The sequence below is a fragment of the Rhinoraja longicauda genome, chromosome 1, assembly GCF_053455715.1.
Source record: "Rhinoraja longicauda isolate Sanriku21f chromosome 1, sRhiLon1.1, whole genome shotgun sequence".
NCBI lineage: Eukaryota > Metazoa > Chordata > Chondrichthyes > Rajiformes > Arhynchobatidae > Rhinoraja > Rhinoraja longicauda.
The window spans coordinates 75,300,809-75,317,729 of record NC_135953.1 but is presented as its reverse complement, the minus strand read 5'-3'; the positions used below and the strand labels follow the sequence as shown (position 1 = coordinate 75,317,729).

The window sequence follows — 16,921 nt, the reverse complement described above, 5'->3', positions numbered from 1 at the left end:
GAGAAGGCAGCACCTATGAATACAGCAGAGAACATACCACTTATGTTCACTGCAAAAGAGGGACCATGAACTTCCGGTTGCCTGTGATTTTACTTCTTCATGCCTCCTCCAGTCTGAGCTCTATCTTTGGCTTCTTACAGTGTTCTAATGTCAATTCAAAAGGCGTGGAGTAGACTTTACTTGAGACTTTAGAGATACAGTGTGGAAACAGGGCCTTCAACCCACCGAGACTGTGCCGACCATGCACACGAGCACTATCCTGCACACAAGGGACAATTTACAATTAAATGAAGCCAATTAATCTACAAATCTGCACGTCTTTGGAGTGTGGGAGAAACCTGAACACACGGAGACGTACAAACTCCATACAGACTGCGCACATAGTCAGGATCAAACCCAGGTCTCTGGTGCTGTAAGGCAGCAACTGTACTGCTGTGCCATTGTTTTAAAAGTTTGTGTAAATGTTCTCTGGTTTGTTTTATGTGGTGGGTGGAGGAGGGGGTCGGGTAAACTTTTTTTCAATCTCTTGCCTTTCCGGAGATGCGATGGTTTTCCGGATCGTATCTCCGGTCACTCTGCGGCCTAACACCGTGGAACTGGAGGCCTTGCCCGGGACTGACTTTGAGCCCCACCTCGGGGTCGTGGACTGAACATCTGAGCGTGCGATTCCTTGCCTCGATCGATGCTCCAATGCGGCCTGCGGACTTCAACATCATGGAGCTCGCAGTCTCGGGTTGAGACCAATCGGGAGCTCCAAGCCGCACGATGTTCGACAAGCCCCGACCTGGGGTAGATTGCCCGGCGCGGGGGAGCTGAAATTCCCCCCCGTTGTAGGAGCTTGATCGCCCTGACAATGAAGGCCCGCCTCCGGCTACGGGAGTCAAGAGCGTCCCGTCAACGGAAGGTTAGAGGCCCCCGACCGCCCGAGGACAAAGAAGGGAGTGATTGAACTTTTTTCCGCCTTCCATCACAGTGAGGAATGCGGAGGAGTCATTATGGTGGATGTTCATGTTAAAATGTATTTTGTGTGGCCTGTTGCTTTTTATTGTTATGTCTGTATGGCAAATGACATTCCTTGTATGTTGCAAAACATACTTGGCTAATAAAGTATGATTGTGATTAGTCCTTAATAAGGAAAGTCTGGATAGGTCTTTTTTTCCTTGGAGCGTAGAAATCTGAGGGGTGACCTGAGAGAGGTATATAAAATAATGAGGGGCACAGACATGGTGAGTGGTCACAATTTTCTTTCTCTCAGTGTAGAGGAGTCTAAAACTAAAGGGCATAGATTTAAGGTGTGAGGGTAAGATTTAAAGGCGACCTGAGGGGCAAGTTTTTTACACAAAGGTGATGGGTATATGAAATGAGCTGCCTGTGTATGTGGGTGTGGTGGGTCCAACTATAGTGTTTGAAGACATTTGGATAGGTACATGGATAGAAAGGATTAGCGGATTATGGGGTAAACTCAAGCAAATGGGATGAGCTAAGGGATCGTCATGGACAAGTTGGGTGGAAAGGACTCTGTTACTCAAAGGCAGCCCCCAGATCAACAACAAACCCAGCAACTGTATACAGAGAACTGTCTGTTCCTCCCAGTATCAGAAACTCCCTTTAGCTATTTCCTTCGCCATACAAATACTGCCTGAAATGCTGAGAATTGTCAGCTCTCTCTTATTTCAGATTTCCAGTGCCTTGTATTTGAGAATTCCAGCAATTTATCTATCTCTCTGTCCATTCATCGCCTCCTACTCTTCCAGAATGATCAGTGATAATTAATAAGGCTTCATCAGTCGACATCTATGCCACTTGTATTGTTCAGCACGTAACATTTACTGGGCAATATTAAAAGGAAAAATGTATTTTTACAAAAATTGCAAGGGTTCAGAACAATTCCTCCCTGCTACGTAATATGTCGATCATTTATTAACGTTTCATTACGTCTATTTTGTTATTTGCAGTACACAATTGGACCATGGATGAAACGATGGACTGGTTAATTTATTTTGTGGAATTACCACAGTATACAAAGAATTTCCAGGAAAACAAGATTCAAGGAACAGATCTACCCAGGTGGGTTTTGCTGCAAATATATCTCTGGTTTTCTTCGCCGTGAGTAAAGGAGAACATCCATGAAACTAAAAATTTACCTAACGGTGAAAAAAAATTACATAAAATTATCTTGCGTTCATTTTTCACTTGTGAAATATGAGCTTCCCCACTATTATGTTCCCAATGTTGGGGGAGTCCAGAACAAGGGGCCACAGTTTAAGAATAAGGGGTAGGCCATTTAGAACTGAGATGAGGAAAAACTTTTTCAGTCAGGGAGTTGTGAATCTGTGGAATTCTCTGCCTCAGAAGGCAGTGGAGGCCAATTCTCTGAATGCATTCAAGAGAGAGCTGGATAGAGCTCTTAAGGATAGCGGAGTCAGGGGGTATGGGGAGAAGGCAGGAACGGGGGTACTGATTGAGAATGATCAGCCATGATCACATTGAATGGTGGTGCTGGCTCGAAGGGCCGAATGGCCTCCTCCTGCACCTATTGTCTATTGTCTATTAAATGAAATCAAAAGATTACGTAAAATGGTCTTAATTGAACTTAAATTAATTACAACACAGAATCAGACCATTTTATTCAGTGGTGTTATGCCAGCTGAGCAGTTGGCTTAATGCTGTGTGTCTAAGTGACATGGAAATAAGACCATACAGGAATTTGAAGAAAATCAGGCTTGTTCTTGTGACCATGGAAGTTAGAACAGTAAAACCCAGGAACTGGTCCTTCGGCAATGATGTCTGTGCCATACATGTTGCCAAATTAAACTAAGCCCTTCTACCTGCACATGGCCCATATCCCTCCATCCTTTGCATACCCTTGTGCCTATGTAAAAGCCTCTTAGACGGCACTATTGTATCTACTTCCACCACCATGCAAATTGGAAAAGATTAACATAAAATATTTACTTTCATTTGTTAAAAGCCGTTATTTTCTTAAGTTTAAATCTTATCTAAAAAATACATTGTTTTTGAAACAATATTTAATAAATGTTGTTTTGTAATCCAAAAACGACCTATTGTCTTCTGGAGTGCAGTTAAGCAGCTGCCTCTGTTCTGAATATAGATAATAATGTGCACATCAGATCTCATCTACTCTGACCTACTCCATGTCTTTACACTTATATTCACAAGAGGCATTTCATGAAGCCTGAAGTTTTATGAAGTTTTAAAAGTGTGCTGACAAAAGCTCAGGATCTGCACGTCCCCGTTAGAGTGAAGGGCAAAGCAGGCAAACATAAGGTAGCTTGGCTGACGAGGGGAATTGAGGCATTGGTCAAAAACAAGAAGGATGCATGGGGCAGGTATAAGCAGCTGGGATCAAGTGCAACCCCGGAGGAGTTTCGGGAACCAAGGAGTAAACTGAAAAAGGAGATCAGAAGGGCAAAAAGGGACCAGGAGATAGCTCTGGCGGGTAGCATTAAGGACAATCCCAAAAGATTTTATAAATACATAAGGGGAAAAAGGGTAACTAGGGAGAGAGTGGGACTTCTCAGGAATCAAAGCAGTCACCACTGTGTGGAACCACAGGAGATGGGCAAGGTCCTCAATGAGTATTTCTCCTGTATTTCCCGAGGAGAAAGACAGTAGGACAGAGGAACGGAGAAGTCAGTGGAAGTCTTGAGAGCAGTCAGTTTTACCGTCGAAGAAGTACTGAAGGTACTATGCAGGGAAAATGCTGGGAACTATAGGCTGGTGAGCTTAACATCTGTAGTTGGAAAGTTACTGGAGTGTATTCTGAGGGATAGGATATACAGGCATTTGGATGGGCAAGGGCTGATTAGGGATAGTCAGCATGGTTTTGTACGTGGGAGGTCGTCTCTCACAAATCTGATTGATTTTTTTGAAGACGTGAGCAAAAAGATTGTTGAGGGCAGAGCTGTAGATATGTACATGGATTTCAGTGAGGCATTCGACAAGTTCTGTATGGTAGGCTGATCTGAAAGGTTAGATCACATGGGATGCAAGGAGAGATAGCTGAATGGATAGCAAATTGGCTCCATGGAAGGAAACAGAGGGTGATGGTGGAAGGTTGCTGAGGGAAATTGAGGCATTGGAGGCCTGTGACTAGTGGTGTGCCTCAGGGTTCGGTGCTGGGCCCATTACTGTTTGTCATCCACATCAGTGATTTGGATGAGAACATACAGGGCAAGATTAGTGTGAGGTGTTGCATTTTGGGACGTCTAACAAGGGCAGGACCTACACCGTTAATGGTAGGCCTCTGGGTAGTGTTGTAGAGCAGAGGAATCTAGGAGTACAGGTGCATGGTTCCTTGAAGGTCAAGTTACAGGTAGATAAGGTGGTCAAAAAGGCTTTTGGCACATTGGCCTTCATCAGTCAGAGTATTGAGTATAGAAGTTGGGAGGTCACGTTGCAGGTGCATAAGACGTTAGTGAGACCGCATTTAGAATATTGTGTTCAGTTCTCGGAACCATGTTATAGGAAAGATATTGTCAAGCTTGAAAGGGTTTAGAAAAGATTTACGATGATGTTGCCAGGACTAGAGGGTGTGAGGTATAGGGAGAGGTTGAGTAGGCTGGGTCTCTATTCCTTAGAGCACAGGAGGATGAGGGGTGATCTTATAGAGGTATACAAAATCATGAGAGGAATAGATCGGGTAGATGCACAGAGTCTCTTGCCCAGAGTAGGGGAATCGAGGATCAGAGGACATTGGTTCAAGGTGAAGGGGAAAAGATTGAATAGGAATCCAAGAGTTAACTTGTTCACACAAAGGGTGGTGGGTGTATGTAACAAGCTGCCAGAGGAGGTAGTTGAGGCTGGGACTATCCCATCATTTACGAAACAGTTAGACAGGTCCATGGATAGGACAGGCTCGGAGGAATATGGACCAATCGCAGGCAGGTGGGATTAGTGTAGTTAGGACATGTTGGCCGGTGTGGGCAAGTTGGGCTGAAGGGCCTGTTTCCACACTGTATGACTCTATGAGTCTATTTACATTAAAGTGGAGACAAAAGCATGTCCAGGCTTAATCCTTTTGGTGGGACTTTCCCCAACTACATGATTGTATTGACAACATCCTGTCTAGTGCTGAGCCATCCAAACATACATTTTATTTTCAGAAACAAAGAACTGCAGATGCTGGTTTACACCAAAGATAGTCACAAAGTGCTGGAGTAACTCAGTGGGTCAGGCAACATTTCTGGAGGAAAAGGACAGGTGACATTTCGAGTCAGGACCCTTCTTCAGGCTGGTGTGAAGTCTGGAGAAGGGTCCCAATCCGAAACATCACCTATCCTTTTCTACCAGAGATGGATGCTGCCTGGCCCACTGAGTTACTCCAGCACTTTGTGTCTATAAAATGTTTAAAAAAAAAAAATTGAGTGGTAACATTCACGGGAACAAGGTTTTATGGTCAAAGTAGAACATTTGATAGTTGATGCGAAGTCAGAGGTTGGGAGGGCAGTGTAGAATATGGTCAGGTAGGAAAATGTCAACCAAGGACCCTGGAGGTAATACCAATCACCAGAAGTGGTTGTGATGGAGACAGGGCATGGGTTAAAAATCATATGTTGCGTAATCCAGCCTGCAATCCTCCTCCCCCCCCCCCCCCCCCCCCCCCCCCGCTGCCTGCTTCATCTGAAAATCCCCCTTTTCACCTTCCTCATTGAGTACATTTCCTGCCTTCTAGTTATTGTTGGGCTGCTGAATTTTTAATTAGTACTAGACCAAGTGGACCCGTTGGGCCCAAACCTCTCCTGCATTGGTGCAGCACCCTTTCCTCCCCCACTCACCCCCACCCTCCCTCCCTCCTCCCCCTCCCCTCTCCTCCTCCTCCTCCCCTTCTCCCCTCCCCCCTCGCCCCCTCCCTCCTCCTTCCCCTCTCCCCCCTCCCGCTCCTCTCCTTCTCCCCCTCCTCCCCACCCACCCTCCCCCCACTCCATTGCCCTTATCCTCCCTCCTCCCCATCCCTCCATTCCCCCCTCCGCCCTTAGGAGATGGATTTAAACTTTAAAATTTGAATATCTTTGAAAATATAACACCGATTTCAATGAAACTTCTTCCATTAGCACCAAAGGGACGACGGTGAGTAAGGTGGGCCTACAATTGTTGCGCTATCATGTACCGTTTTGGCTGTAGTTCAGGAACAAACAAACAAACAAAGCAGGGTTTTAGTAGTCGCTGTGGTGAAAGATTGGCAACCTGGTTATGCCCAGTGTGAACCACAGTACAAGGAGAGAGAGGAGAAAGCAAGTCGTAGGAATAGACATTTGTACCTTGTTGCTCCTCTTGTCCAATGTCATAGCCATCATATTTCTAAGGCTGCATTGTGTGTATCTTGCAGGCTAGCTGTGAATGACATTCCTTTTATGGTGAATAATTTGAAAATCACTGACCGGAGTCACCGACAGAAGCTTCAGCTCAAGGCACTGGATGCTGTACTCTTTGGAGCACCCATTCGTGAGTATCCGATGTAAAAAAAAAGTCTATTTCATGGTCTTAAACATGTTCACCAACCACGTTATGAGTTAACTCGGAATTGATGTCTTTGAATTGCTCAGATCTATCAATGGGTTGACCTGCAACTCTAGTCACAAGACCTTCCAACTAACGAGGGGTTGTCAGCCTTGTTTATCAGCAAGCTGCAGCCCTAGTGCGGCTTGGCAGCTAGTCACCTGGAGTAGGAACCTTGGATTTTCTTTTCCATCCTTTATAACCGCGGGGAGCTGACGTTGATTGTAAAATGTCTTTCCCACTGCCGAGGTTAACATCAACTGGCTTAGAATATTGATACAAAGGGATCTGGGTGTCCTTGTGCACAATTCATGATTGGGAAACATACAGAAGTCAGATGGTTCTTTGATAATGTGGATGTTTGAGGATGCTTCCTCTTGAAGTATTTAGTACTCAAGGTTACTGTACAGTTAGAATGAGGTGAATATTGAAGCAAAGGGATAAGGGAGTCCTCGTGCACGATTTGTGAAAAGCATGGCTGCAAGTGATTGGGAAACCCCGCACAATGTTTTCATTCATTGTGAGACTAATAGAATATACAGTGCCCTCCATAATGTTTGGGACAAACATTTTTGGGACATTTATTTATTTGCCTCTGTACTCCACAATTTGAGATTTGTAATAGAAAAAAATCACATGTGGTTAAAGTGCACTTTGTCAGATTTTAATAAAGTCTATTTTTATACATTTTGGTTTCACCATGTAGAAATTATAGCAGTGTTTATACATAGTCCCCCCATTTCAGGGCACCATAATGTTTGGGACACAGCAATGTCATGTAAATGAAAGTAGTCATGTTTAGTATTTTGTTGCATATCCTTTGCATGCAATGACTGCTTAAAGTCTGCAATTCATGGACATCACCAGTTGCTGGGTGACAATAGACAATAGCCAATAGGTGCAGGGTTAGGCCATTCGGCCCTTCGAGCCAGCACCGCCATTCAATGTGATCATGGCTGATCATTCTCAATCAGTACCCCGTTCCTGCCTTCTCCCCATACCCCTTGACTCCGCTATCCTTAAGAGCTCTATCCAGCTCTCTTGAATGCAGCATGGGAATAGAGTCATGCAGCACGGGAAGAGGCCTTTTGGCACAATGTTGATCAGTTAGTGGAAGCAAATTCTTTGAATGATTTAAGGCAGAGGAGATGGATACATGATAACCAAGTGGAAGCAAAGGCTACAGAGGGCAGGCAGACAGGAATGACGAATTAAGGTTACCATTAGATAAGCCACGGTTTTATTAAATGGTGGAGCAGGCTTGAGGTGCGAATGCCTTACACTTACTCCTTATTCATATGCTTGCAATGAACCTTCTACAGGTGTCAGAGGTTATGGGGAGAAGACAGGAGAATGGGGTTAGGAGGGAGAGATAGATCAGCCATGATTGAATGGCGCAGTGGGCTTGATGGACTGAATGGCCTAATTCTGCTATCACTTATGACCTTATGCCCAGTCTTCTCATTGATTAATTGTCTGGGTGGTCTTGGATTGATTGTGAAATGCTCATGGAGTTCAGGCTATTGCAAATCCTTGTTCCACATTTGGTGATTTTGTGCAACATTATCACCAGCATATTAACAATGGGCCACGGTTAAGCCAGATACGCCTTTGCAAATTAATAGGGTTTGTTGATAGGAGATAAATGGAAACGATGGGGATAAGATGGTGCATCCACTGTGCTGTAGATCGCCCTGCTTCTGTAGTTTAGTTAAGTTTAGCGATACAGCGCGTAAACAGGCCCTTTGGCCCACCGAGCCCGCGCCGACCAGCGATCCCCGCAGACTAACACTATCCAACACACACTAGGGACAATTTACAATGATACCAAAGCCTAATAACCTACAAACATTTGGAGAGTGGGAGGAAACTGGAGCACCCGGAGAACACCCACGCAGGAGGTCACGGGAAGAAAGTACAAACTCCGTACAGACAGCACCCATCGTCAAGATCGAACCACGGGTCTCTGGGGCAGTAAGGCAGCAACTCTACTGCTGAGCCACCATGCCGCCCTAAATACTTCTATACTGTCTGTTCTGATTAATTCCATACCTGAGAAAGGCTGAAAAGAATCCCAGGATGGCTTAGTCAAGGTAATTACTTCCCCCATTAGATGGCACTGTCGCTACATGCCTTGCTCCTTCATGGTCTTATTATAATGTGCTTGGATTGCTGTAGGTCTCCTTCTATGGTGATGTAGTGGCAACTCTGGAGTTTCCACCAAGTTGTCAGTCATAGAACTGCACTAGGCATGGCCTGAAGTTGGAGTTGCTGTTAACAGTCTGTGCCATTTTGAGTGAGTAGTTTAAAATTGAAGTGTGCATCTTTTTAATGAAAGTAACAATTTGTAAAAGCATGGTGTAGAATGTGCAGTTTTCCTGACAACCAAATGAATAACAGGATCTCAGTCTGAAGGGCCCCGAGCCAAAATATCATCTTCCCATGTTCGCCTGACCCCGTGAGTTACTCCAGCACTTGGTGTCTTTTTTTGCACAGCAGCATCTGCAGTTCCTTGTTGATGAATAACAGGATTGTCCACTTCATTCACATCAGCACAGTCTTGAAACACTGGGCAGATCTTCTACCTCAGTGATTGCTTGATACTGACCTCTTCTGGCTCGCACTACTTGTACCGTGCTCTCGGGTGCGCCCTTGGTTGGACTCTACATAAATAATTGCATTGTGGTTAAATGACTGGACCAGCAGGCAGAGCAAGAGCACGTTCGAATCCCGCCACGGTAGCTGGGGAACTTATGGTCAAGCAATTAAATAAAAACTTATTAAATAAAAAGCTAGTTAACAATGGTAACCATGAAATTATATAGCACTGTCATAAAAAAACAATGTGGTTCTCTAAAGTCCTTCAACGAAGGGGATGTACTATCCTTACCCAGACTGGCTTGCATTTGACTTCAGACTCACCGATGTGGTTTGATTCTTAATTGTCTCTTCGATAGAAGGTGTGCTGGAAGGAACTGCAGATGTTGGTTTAAACCGAAGATAGATGCAAAAAGCTGGAATAACTCAGCGGGCCAGGCAGCATTTCTGGAGAAAAGGAATAGCTGACGATTCGGTTCGAGACCCTTCTTCTGACCCAGGGTTGCTGCTTGATCCGCTGAGTTACTCCAGCTTTTTGTGTCTATCTTTGATATAAGGGCACTTAGGGATAAATGCCAGCATTGTCAGTGACATCCACATCCCAGGTGCTGACAAAAAAAACCATGAAATTCAACTTAAAATGAAGGCCTACATACTTTTCTTCTGACAGGTGATTTCCAGCTTATTTATTCTAAGTTTGACCTGATCCATCTGCAGCAGGCAACTTATTGGACTGCAGATGTTGGTGTTGCCACAATGAACTTTATGAGGAATCTCACAAAGTAGTAGGGCGAAGGCCGCGGACGACAACAGAAGCAACAAGCTCATCGGGAAGGCTGGCTCCGTCCTGGGAGTGGTGATGGATTCATTGGAAGAGGTCTCGGAAAGAAAGATGCTCCTCGAACTGCGGAGCATCTTGGACAATCCATCTCACCCCTTCCATGACACACTGGTTAATAGACAATAGACAATAGGTGCAGGAGTAGGCCATTCGGCCCTTCGAGCCAGCACCACCATTCAATGTGATCATGGCTGATCATTCTCAATCAGTACCCCGTTTCTGCCTTCTCCCCATACCTCCTGACTCCGCTATCCTTAAGAGCTCTATCTAGCTCTCTCTTGAATGCATTCAGAGAATTGGCCTCCACTGCCTTCTGAGGCAGAGAATTCCACAGATTCACAACTCTCTGACTGAAAAGGTTTTTCCTCATCTCCGTTCTAAATGGCCTACCCCTTATTCTTAAACTGTGGCTGGTCAACCTGAAGAGCACCTTCAACAACTGACCGGTCGGTCCCACCAAGGTGCAGCACAGAACGCCACAACAGATCCTTTTACCTGTGGCTATCAAACTGTACAACTCCTCCCCCTTCTGTCGTGGGTAGACTGACCCCCCCCCCCCCACCCCATCTTTACACATCCCTAAATAAAGTTGTATTGTATCATATCGTATCAAATCTTTTGGTGCAAGCAGGGGTCCCAGGCCCATTGCTCATCTGAGCTAAAGTTGCACTTCAACTTGAGAATAACCCAGTTATTGCCTTATCTACCACAAACTAATCGCAGCAGAAGGTCTAACCCATTTTCAGTGAGATGTTTGGAAACTAGTTGTGAATGGCAGCATCCCCATTGCCAACCTGGTATTAATTTTTTTCGTTTAGTTTAGAGATACAGCGCGGAAACAGGCCCCTTCGGCCCACTGGGTCTGCACCGACCAGCGATCCCCGCATATTAACACTACCCAGCACCCACTAGGGACAATTTTTACATTCACCAAGCCAATTAATCTACATACCTTTACTTCTTTGGAGTGTGGGAGGAAACCGAAGATCTTGGAGAAAATCCACACGGGTCACGGCGAGAACGTACAAATTACAGACAGAATCCGTTGTCGGGATCGATCCCAGGTCTCTGGCACTGCATTCGCTGTAAGGCAGCAGCTCTACCACTGTGCCACCGTGCATGTAAACAATGAAACCATAATCGTGCAGCTGCTGCATTGACTGCGCCTGCCTATTGACTGCGCCTGCCTATTGACTGCGCCTGCCTATTGACTGCGCCTGCCTATTGACTGTGCCTGCCTATTGACTGCGCCTGCCTATTGACTGCGCCTGCCTATTGACTGCGCCTGCCTATTGACTGTGCCTGCCTATTGACTGTCAGAAACTGACCAGGTGAACAGGACATTACAGTCATAGAATTGTATGGCATAGAAACAGGCCCTCCAGTCTATTGTGTCCATGCCGGCCTGAAAACATGGATAACAGATGCAAAATTTTAACAATGAGCTGAGAGTCATAGAGTGATACAGGGAGGAAATTGGCCCTTCAGCCCAACTTGCCCACACCAGCCAACACGTCCCAGCTACACTCGTCTCACCTGCCCGTGTTTGATTCATATCCCTTCAAACCTGTTCTATCCACGTACCTGTCTAACTGTTTAGAGTCATAGAGTGATACAGTTTGGAAACAAGCCCTTCGGCCCAACTTGTCCACACAGGCCAACGTGTCCCGGCAACACTAGTCCCACCTGCCTGCTCTTGGTCCATATCCCTTCAAACCAGTCCTCTCCATGTACCTGTCTAACTGTTTCTTAAACGATGGGATAGTCCCAGCCATAACTACCTCCTCTGGCAGTTTGTTCCATACACCCACCACCCTTTAGGTGAAAAAGTTACCCCTTGGATTCCTATTAAATCTTTTCCCCTTCACCTTGAACCTATGTCCTCTGGTCCTCGATTCCCCTACTCTGAGCAAGAGACTCTGTGCATCTACCCAATCTATTCCTCTCATGATTTTGAACACCTCTATAAGATCACCCTTCAGCCTCCTGCGCTCTAAGGAATAGAGACCCAGCCTATTCAACCTCTCCCTATAGTTCACACCCTCTAGTCCTGGCAACATCCTCGTAAATATTTTCTGAACCCTTTCGGGCTTGACAACATATTTCTTATAACATGGTGCCCAGAACTGAACACGATATTCTAAATGCGGTCTCACCAATGTCTTATCAACTGCAACATGACCTCCCAACTTCCTTACTCAATACTCTGACTGGTGAAGGCCAATGTACCAAAAGCCTTTTTGACCACCCTATCTACCTGTGACTCGACCTTCAAGGACCATGCACCTGCACTGCTAGATCCCTCTGCTCTACAACACTCCCCAGACCTCTACCATTCACTGTTGAGGTCCTGCCCTTGTTCGACGTCCCAAAATGCAACACCTCACATTTCTCTGTATTAAATTCCATCAACCATTCCTCAGCCCACCTGGCCAATTGATCAAGAACCCTGCTGCAATTTTTTACAACCATCTTCACTATCTGCAAAACCGCCCCTTTTGTATCATCAGCAAACTTGCTAATCTTGCCATTTATGTTCTCATCCAAATCATTGATATAGATGACAAACAGTAATGGGCCCATCACCGAACCCTGAGGCACACCACTAGTCACAGGCCTCCAGTCTGAGAAGCAACCTTCCATCATCACCCTCTGTTTCCTTCCTCAAAGCCAATTTTCTATCCATTCAGCAATCTCTCCTTGGATCCCATGCGATCTAACCTTCCAGAGCCGACTTGTAAAACCTTGTCAAATGCCTTGTTGGTCCATATATACAACATTGATTTGTGAGACACGACCTCCCACGTACAAAACATGCTAACTATCCCTAATCAGCCCATGTCCATCTAAATGCCTGTATATCTTATCCCTCAGAATACTCTTTAGTAACTTTCCAACTAAGACGTTAAGCTCACTGGCCTGTAGTTCCCAGCATTTTCCCAGCAGCCCTTCTTGAAAAGAGGCACAACATTTGCCACCCTCCAGTCTTCCAGCACTTCTCCTGTATTTAAAGACGACTCATACATTTCAACCAGGGCTCCCGCAATTTCCTTTGTAGTTTCCCACAACGTCCTTGGATGTATCTGATGAGACCCTGGAGATTTGTGTACCTTCATACATGATAGTAACTTCTGCACCTCTTCTTGTTGGATAATGCATCTTACCATGAACTAAATTTCATAGAGTCCTTCAGTGTTGCGAAATACATTTGAAACTCGTATATTTCAAATCATACAAACCATATCTTGCATTATTGCTGAATGGAATACTAAAACTTTGTAATTATCAACAGTTATAAATCTAGAAAGAGAAAATCAACTGAAGAAATGGAACCTGTTCAGCCTTCAGTACAAAAACTGAGATCTTCACGGGAGAGTCTGCGTGATATGAATTTGCAAAAGTCTCCAAACTGTTTAGTATTCACACTAAAGCTTTTTATTCAGATGCTTTAAACATTATTCAGTATTTGAGATGGATTTGATAAAAGCAATAGAATGATCCATGTCCACACCTATTTATAACTCTGCCAGTGGGATGCAGTGGACTGATCTTGTGCATTTAACCCTGGCCTCCATAGACCAGAGATAAAATGGGCCCTTGTGACCTGTTCAAGGTATAAATCTCCAGCCATAAATTTTAACAGTAACAATTCTGCCATTGCCATTTTATTCAGTCGCATTCATTGACGACTACATTTAATCACTCGCTAACAATAGCAGTGATCTTTAGGTAAGATCCAGGGAATTGTTCACAGAAGTACTGGACAGGTTTAAAAAGACCTTGAAAACAAAATGCATTGCTGCTTGGTCATTGGCTTTCTTTTTTCCAGTGTATTTTCGGTGAATATGCTGCCTTTTTGTTTCCCATTTTTTGAGCAGGAAAGGTAATTGTTTCCTCTTCCATCCACCATGTTCACATGTCACCTCTACCTCCACCTATACACTGGAATTTAGAAGGATGAGAGGGGATCTTATCGAAACGTATAAGATTATTAAGGGGTTGGACACGTTAGAGGCAGGAAACATGTTCCCAATGTTGGGGGAGTCCAGAACCAGGGGCCACAGTTTAAGAATAAGGGGTAGGCCATTTAGAACAGAGATGAGGAAAAACTTTTTTAGTCAGAAAGTTGTGAATCTGTGGAATTCTCTGCCTCAGAGGGCAGTGGAGGCCAATTCTCTGAATACATTCAAGAGAGAGCTAGATAGAGCTCTTAAGGATAGCGGAGTCAGGGGGTATGGGGAGAAAGCAGGAACGGGGTACTGATTGAGAATGATCAGCCATGATCACATTGAATGGCGGTGCTGGCTCGAAGGGCCGAATGGCCTACTCCTGCACCTATTGTCTATTGTCTATTGTCAATGGACCCTGGCTTCTAAATGTTCTCATCTCTTAAAGGAGAAAGGAACAAATGCTGCCAGAGAAAACTTTCTTTAGTCACTTGAAAGAATGCATGTATCTGATTTTGAAAAAACTGCGGCTTGATAAATTTTCTCTGCCATGCTACTAAATTGGATTAATGGATATTGGAAGATTCCAGTTTAAACCAGTCATCCAGGTTGTTGGAAGCACCTTAGCTCACCTAAAGTGGACAAGGCGGGGACGTCCATTTTTAGAGGTTTATCCAAGGCTGTTGATGGAAGGAAGCACATCAGAGATCTTTGTGCACAATGCACATGGTCCAGAGCTTTGAGATCTGGATTTTCACCAGATTCCACATTGCTACTTTGTGGTTTTAATAATGTCCCTGATAGCCAGGCCATAATGCAGAGCCTGAACAATTTTGAAACCATAGATTCAAATCTCACCACGCGTCCAAGTTTAAAATATAAAACATTAGTTGCCACAAAGCTGTGGTGCGGCCCCATTTAATTCCGCAAGAGTCCCACATCAGGGTTGCTGTCTCTGAAGTGCTCAGATCTGTCAAACCTCCAGGTAGAGTGGTTTAGGAAGGTCACCTTTTCAGGATGACTTTGCAACTGGTTAGTAAGTACCAGGTTTGCCTGCAAGACCATCCGGGGAATTAAAACAAAATGCTCGTGACATTCCTCAAAAGAAACAAGATCTCTTTTAAATCTGAGGTTAAAGGCAAATATATTTTGAATTTATTCAAGTCTTGCAATGTAAAAAAAACTTAATTGTCTTGCCCTTGAGTTAAGTAAGGCAATGAAATAAATGAGGCTGGGTTTCGATCTGAAATATCAACAATTATGAGTGGCTCAGTGTGGGCACACAGTAGAGCTGCTGCCTTACAGTGCCAGAGATCCAGGTTCGGTCCTGACTGCAGGTGCTGTCTGTATGGAGTTTGTACATTCTCCCTGTGACCACATGGGTTTTCTCTGCTTTGCTCCCACACTCCAAAGACATGCAGGTTTGTAGGTTAATTGGCTTCTGTAAATTGTCCCTAGTGTGTAGGATAGCAATCTTTAGCAACTAGTGTACAGGTAATCGTGGTCGGCGTGGACTCGGCAGGCCTGAAGACATGTTTCCACACTGAACTAAATTCCTTTCCCCGACAGATGCTGTGGATCTGCTGAGTTCCACCAGAATATTACCCGGTGTCGACTGAAATAAATAAATGTGGTTGATATCGCAGCAGGAACATGATAATATTTTTGAAAATATATATTTTTCATTGTGCCAGATTGAAAAATAGCCTGTATTTAGGAAAAGAGATTTGAGAGGTTATTGTGACTTTAAAAAATGCCTGTAGAAATGGATCCAATGTTGAGAACATTATAACAAATGCTCCATTAAGGAGAACTTACTAACTATCTAGGGCGTTTTACATTCCTGGCTCTTGAACTTTGCCTGAGAAATGATTTCTGTTTTTTAGGGCCTCGTCACAATTGGTTGAAGGACTTTATCCTCGCTGTTTCAATGTTAGTTGGTATTGGAGGATGCTGGTTTGCATTCCATCAGAACAGGAACTCCAAAGAACACATTACAAAGATGATGAAAGAACTGGATAGCCTGCACAAAGCTGAGGAAAGCCTGATGGAGTTTCAAGAGAGGTGAGGACAGAGTGATAGCCAGAGCAAAACCAAAGTGTTCAAAATTAGCTTCCCAAACAAATTTTATAAATGACCGAAAGTAAGAGATGATTTTGCTCACTCCCACTTTAAGCCTTGACATTTTGTACTTTGCTTAACTCCTCCATTTTGGTTTATGACTAAGTTCCCCAAAATGCTTTGTACAACTTTGAAATGTTTACTTTCCCACAACCATTCTGTCGTGATGCATTAACAATCTGATAGATTAGGTCAAAAGGTACAGGTACTTTGAATGTGGGTGCTGCTCTTTGAGAAATTTGGTTTGTCCAGAGGTGTCAGAGTTCATGCTGTGACTAAGCTAAGAAAACAATGAAGTGGGGTGGCAGGGTGATGCAGCGGTAGAGTTGCTGCTTTACAGCGCCAGAGACCCTCGTCCGATCCTGGCTACGGGTGCTGTCTGTATGGAGTTTGCATGTTCTCGCTGTGACCTGCGTGGGTTTATTCTGGGATCTCCAGTTTCCTCCCACACTCCAAAGACGTACAGGTTTGTAGGTTAATTGACTTGGTGTAATTTTAAATTGTCCTTAAGGTGTATAGGATAGTGTTAATATGCGGGGATCATTGGTCGGCATGAACTCGATCGGCCAAATAGCCTGTTTCAGCAGTGTATCTCTACTCTAAACTATTCATGATAACCCAGCGATAAGAAGTTGGAGCTACTTCTATAATGCTGTAAATGGACACAACAAAGGGATTTGATTTCTGATTAACATGATTTCTTCCACAGGTACTTCCTAACAGTGCCTTGCATTGAGAGCATGTACTCTAATTGAGGGAACTTGTCCCATTATTGCCCCATTATTGTATTTGGGAATTTTAGGGTGTTCCTATTGAAACATATAAAACCCTAAGGTGGGAAGACATAGATGTCGAGATATTTCCACCAGTGATAAGCACATGGATAGCCAGGGAC

The 16,921-nt window shown here is 44.4% G+C and overlaps 1 protein-coding gene across 2 annotated transcripts in view; it reads left to right on the top strand.

The window, feature by feature from the left end:
- The window catches only part of stim2b (stromal interaction molecule 2b), a 133,669-nt gene that overhangs the window by 98,180 nt on the left and 18,568 nt on the right, over positions 1–16,921 (top strand). For both annotated transcript variants that reach the window (XM_078400383.1, XM_078400376.1), the window contains exons 5-7: positions 1,956–2,067; positions 6,350–6,465; positions 15,792–15,969. In XM_078400383.1, the coding sequence (XP_078256509.1) occupies positions 1,956–2,067; positions 6,350–6,465; positions 15,792–15,969 (406 nt within the window). The remainder of the gene's footprint in view (positions 1–1,955; positions 2,068–6,349; positions 6,466–15,791; positions 15,970–16,921) is intronic.